The sequence below is a fragment of the Olea europaea genome, unplaced genomic scaffold (genome assembly GCF_002742605.1).
Source record: "Olea europaea var. sylvestris unplaced genomic scaffold, O_europaea_v1 scaffold1831, whole genome shotgun sequence".
Lineage (NCBI taxonomy): Eukaryota > Viridiplantae > Streptophyta > Magnoliopsida > Lamiales > Oleaceae > Olea > Olea europaea.
This window is the reverse complement of record NW_019236075.1, coordinates 1-5074: the sequence shown is the minus strand read 5'-3', so window position 1 is coordinate 5074 and position 5074 is coordinate 1. Positions and strand designations below refer to the sequence as shown.

Here is a 5074-nt window from a genome sequence, read left to right as displayed (position 1 = left end):
CAACTCGATAAATATTCATTCACTTAGCTTTCTATGGTCATATTCATTGAAGGAAACTCGACTGTAAGCCACATGGATTTTATCTTAGAGCCGTGTAATACCAAAGGTACCTGTAGAGATGGCAATCGGGCCCGCCGAATCGGGCCCGCCGTGGCTCGGCTCGAGGTTCGGTAGACCCGAGCCTAGGCTCGGGCCGAGCCCCATTTTGGGGACACGGGCTTTGCCCGAGCCGGCCCGTGAGCTCGCAAGATTAAAAAAAAAAATCAAATGAAGCCTTAAAAGGCAGCAGATTAGAAGACTAATATTATAAATAAATAAATAAAAAAGTGGAGAAAACGAGCCGCCCGGCTCGGCCCGTAAAAAGCCCGAGCTAGCCTATTTTTTTTGGCCGAGCAAAAGGCTCGAGCCTGCAAAAAAGCTCGGTCATTTTAACTGGGCCGAGCCCGAGCCGAAACTTTAGGCTCGCGAGCCGGCTCGGCCCAGCTCGTTTACATCCCTAGGTACCTGCATAAAGGAGAGGCAATACGGCTTTAAGATAGTATCCTTGACGTGACTCCCTAAGACTTGCATTTCTAACTCTTCTCTTCTTATGTTTATATTATTGTTGAATTACGTTTATGTTATTTAATTGATTATGTTAATTAATAAATATCTACATACAAATCATCCATTTTTCCCAACAGTCCTTTTGTTGTTCCCTTCTGCACCACATTTTATGCACCTCATTGTCAGTCTGTTTCTACCTTCCCTTAAATTGGTTGTTGATGATGTAGCATTACTTGAAGATTTTCACGCATTTCTTAATTTTCGCTTGTTGTTGCTATTCATTTGCCTCGTTTTTTATTTTTTTGGGTGTAAAATTGTGGAATCAGAGGGTGGAGACCAACAAGTGGTAGTGCACTATTGCAAGTCCTTTTGTTTCACTACACTTTCATCTTATTTTCAGTTCATTTTTTCATATTCTTTTTTGGTCTTCTTGGCATTTTGTTGTAGAAAGGTGAAACCCAAGGGTTGAGACCTATGACTATGGACTTGTAATGGAGGGAAATGGATGGTGAATATGTCTTAAGCCTAAGGTAGACCTCTTTTTGTAAATGTTACCACCATAGTCCATAACATTAATATGCCAGGAGATCGGTGAAGTAATGACATAGCAACTATCAAGCACAAACACATCTTTGTTCTGATTTCCACAATTCTTATCTTAGATCTTGTGTATTCTAGGGCTAACATTTGCATTGCGTCTTTCACTAATGGACGAAAATGTCCTTACCAAAAACGTCTGAGTACACTTCATCAAATGGATGGAATCAGGTGACAAGGACATTTTGCACGATGAAAGGTGATCTGAGGTCCAAATGTCAAAAGTGAAATGATAGAGATGATGTGGACAATGAAAAATAAAATAAAATTACATACGTGTTGTGCCAAATATTCTATTTTCAATTGTCCAATCATTTTGTATAATCTAAGATTACAAATCTAGCTCTCCTGAGACTCCTATAAATTATACAATCATACTATGCAATCAGAGTCAATGACGATTTTTTTTCACTTGACAGGTTTTCATTGGAAATTGAGAAAAAGACACATAAAAACACTCAATCACAAGCTACCAAATTATCATTTTTTGGGCCTATTTTTAATCCCTGTTTGTTTAGCATTTTTGTAAATTACAAGAATATTAGAAGTTTTTGATGCACTGGCCAATGGGCATACTGGTTTCTTTATATTTCTTGACTCTTTCATCACCATCCAATTTCGAATCCAACGGCCCATATCAAGCCCACCATTCTGATGGAGAAACTCTTCTCAATTATTCTCAAATTTCTCCAACTTTCAGTGAGTGAGGAAAAAAGTCGAGAAAACTGCTTTACCTTAGCCACAAAAAAAAAAAAAAAAAGGGAAGCCACCATTATCCAATGAAAACATGCCACGTGTCTATCTAGAATCTATCGTATTGTCCCAACCGCCGTCAACGGACCTCCCCATCCCCAATAGATAAAGCAAACCGGTTCCGCTATCTATCAACCGTCCATTGCCGAATTACACGATCCAACGGTTGGGATGCACTTGCCAGAGTATCCGGTTACTCACACATTAACTAATCATTTTACGCCACGTTGCAAAAATAGTGCTGGTTACCTGTAGTCGCCGGTCACCAACTGCATTGAAAAAACAAAAGCATCCACCTTTATTTTTTATTTCTGAACTTCTTCATTTTATCTTCTTCTCAAATTATATTGTTCTCCTTTTTTGTTTCTGGGATTTCTAGACTGGCCGAGGAGAGCAACAGAAAGAGGGAAAAAGAAATCTATGAGAATTATCTGTATATTTTTTGGTTAATATTATAATTTATATTTTATTTTTGTTGATTGGATTTTTATAATTCTGTGGTTTGTTAGATTTTTTATTAAGAGTTTATTTTTTTGGTTCCTGGAGTTGGTTTGATCAAATTCCTGTAGCTTAAGTAAGTTATTTTTTTTAGGGGAATTCTCTTCTACGAATTGGTAGAATTTGGTGAAATTTTTGAATTCTGATCTAGGTTTTGGATATATTTGAAAGGTCTGATCTTGAAGTTGATTGGATTTTCATAGTGTCGTAATACAAGATTTGTGGGTCTTTTTTTTATTTAGCTTGTATCTTTAGCCTCTGCAAAGAACTGAACTTGATTAATATTAAGGTTCCTTTGGCAATTCTCTTGGAGCTTCTTTTAGTTTACTCATTCGAGTTACAACACACGTGGGGATTGGGAAATCTGAGGTTTGAGGGTTCGAACTTTATCTGGTGTACTTGCATTTTTATCAGACAGGGATCTTTTTAGTCATTTATATTGTGTAAGGAACATAAGTTGATGTTTTCGGAAGCAACATGGCTGCCGGGACTGATTTTTCGCCTCTGTTTACTACCGTAGAAGGTGGTTATAATAGTGATGATAATGTGGCTGCTGCTGAGAAAGATGGTATAGATGATTTGAGGAAATCCTCGAATGGTAAACCTCCGAGGAATCTATCTGTTGCACGGCATTCTATGAACACTACAACACTAGTCTCACCCTCTAATTTGGTAAGTGAACTCTTTTCACTAATCAAGTTTCAATCTTGTCTCGTTCCATTAATCAAGTTTGAAGCTGCCTGTTTACTAGTATATAGTTTTTTTTATTGCTGTTTCATATTCGTCGATCCGAGTTCTTACTTTAGTATAATATGTGAGTTGCAACACTTGATCTTAAATTATGAAGTGATTCAATTGAAGTTAAAATATTTAGTTGCAAAGGTATATTATAGGATGTCTCTTTTAGTGTGTATTCCACTTATGAATGCTAAAAGAATATGTTACAATGATACATGAAATAATTGCAGATCCAGGTGAATAATCACGTGATTGTGCACATGTTCATTACTTCTATGATCCTCCATTCTTGAAATTCATTTTTTTCAAAAGCAAAGTTTTCCATTTTAGCAATAGCTGCTTTCAGTCGCATATTTGTTTAATTAAGGATGCCAGCTGTTTATGTAAATTGTCATAGACTTAATCACCCACTAAACTTTATCTTGTTCTATTTGGGTTTCTTGCAATGTTGGCATGTTCTGTTTGAGTACTTGTTGAGTCTGTTTTAAATGCACCATGACTGGCTATCAACTGTGTATAAAGGATAGCAGTCTTTGGAACATTCTGAGCGTTCAAACTTCAAAACGTCGCAAGAAATCAAGTTCTCTCTATGTTATTTTTGTTTTTTGGATTCTTGTATGGAATTGGAGTTTATATATACTACTAATGTCGTAGCTAATGTTTCAACTCATATTGGCTAGGATTATGATCTTGGGGTGATTGAAATCAAGTCACCTTCAGATGTAAATTCAAGCTTCATACCAGTTTTTCGATCTGGAAGTTGTGCTGAGAAAGGACCAAAGCCATACATGGAGGACGACCACATATGCATAGATAATTTGCCTCAACATTTAGGCGAGATTGCAGGTTTTCCTTCTCTTGGAGCTTTCTACGGGGTGTGTAAGTTGAATCCTACTAATGTGTGGCACGCACAGTACAATTTAATAAATAAATCATGCTATTACGGCTTTGTTCTGTTGAAGAGATGGGCATATCTCGCCTATTCATGGATTACTGTATCCCTATTAGCTGACCTAATTGTTTAACCAGTGCTTTTACCTGGGTAGTTGTGGCATGTAGTTGCAAGACACTGTTTCTGGAAGACATAATTATCTGGTTCACAAACAATGAAGATTGTGTGTGTGTTTTGGAAACCTCACAGTTGTTGCACTTGTGCATCATATGATATTGTTATGACCTTACAGCAGATTAAGAATTGGGATTACCTGAAAATATCCATTTAGGTTTTTATTATTCCACCGACTTTCCAGAAACATGGTTTCTTTTAAGTTAATTGAACATTCATAAAAGCTCATGAATATTTCTATCTTGCTTCTGGCTCTCAATGTTTCCTTAGTTGTCTCCACCCCACTTTTCATTAAGTGACACAATATTGGCAGGTGTTTGATGGTCATGGAGGTACGGATGCAGCATCATTCGTTAGGAATAACATTCTCAAGCTTATAGTTGAAGATTCGTGTTTCCCTGCTTGTATAGAAAAAGCAATTAAGAATGCGTTTCTGAAAGCTGATTATGCATTTGCTGATGATAGTTCCCTCGACATATCCTCTGGCACCACAGCCCTGACTGCAATCATATCTGGAAGGTGAGACATTGAAATACTTTTCTTCTATTAATGCACTTGACTTGTAATTCATCAGAAGGGCTTTGCTAGAGGTACATAATTTTTTGTACATATGGGTGTCCACACCCTCGCATGGGGTTCTATACAAAAATTATTTACAAGTAGACTTTTCCTTATCAAAATATGCCTCAACTTGGGATTTGAGACAGTTGTGCATGTATGAAGTTCAAACATACGACATACCAAATTTATGCTAGCCTTTTCTATTAATCAAAAGGAAAAATTATGTATACTGATATAACTGAGTTGCGGAGGAAAGAAATAGAGGGAAGAGGACTTTGTAGTTTGTTTCATTTTGTATTTGCCTGTGTAACTCCC

At 37.0% G+C, this 5074-nt stretch overlaps 1 protein-coding gene across 1 annotated transcript; it reads left to right on the top strand.

The window, feature by feature from the left end:
• Nucleotides 1-2206: 2206 nt before the first annotated feature.
• Nucleotides 2207-5068, top strand: LOC111378542 (probable protein phosphatase 2C 27). Its single transcript, XM_023001761.1, has 3 exons — nucleotides 2207-3066; nucleotides 3813-4007; nucleotides 4512-5068. Exons 1-3 carry the CDS (start codon nucleotides 2872-2874, stop codon nucleotides 4719-4721), a joined length of 600 nt encoding a protein of 199 aa, XP_022857529.1. The 5' UTR covers nucleotides 2207-2871; the 3' UTR covers nucleotides 4722-5068.
• Nucleotides 5069-5074: the final 6 nt, after the last annotated feature.

Excerpts from the sequence above, each read along its gene's own strand:
- LOC111378542 (XM_023001761.1), top strand. The coding sequence starts at position 2,872 with ATGGCTGCCGGGACTGATTTTTCGCCTCTGTTTACTACCGTAGAAGGT. Across the intron at positions 3,067-3,812 it reads TAGTCTCACCCTCTAATTTG|GATTATGATCTTGGGGTGAT; the intron begins GTAAGTGAACTC and ends CATATTGGCTAG. Across the intron at positions 4,008-4,511 it reads CTCTTGGAGCTTTCTACGGG|GTGTTTGATGGTCATGGAGG; the intron begins GTGTGTAAGTTG and ends CAATATTGGCAG.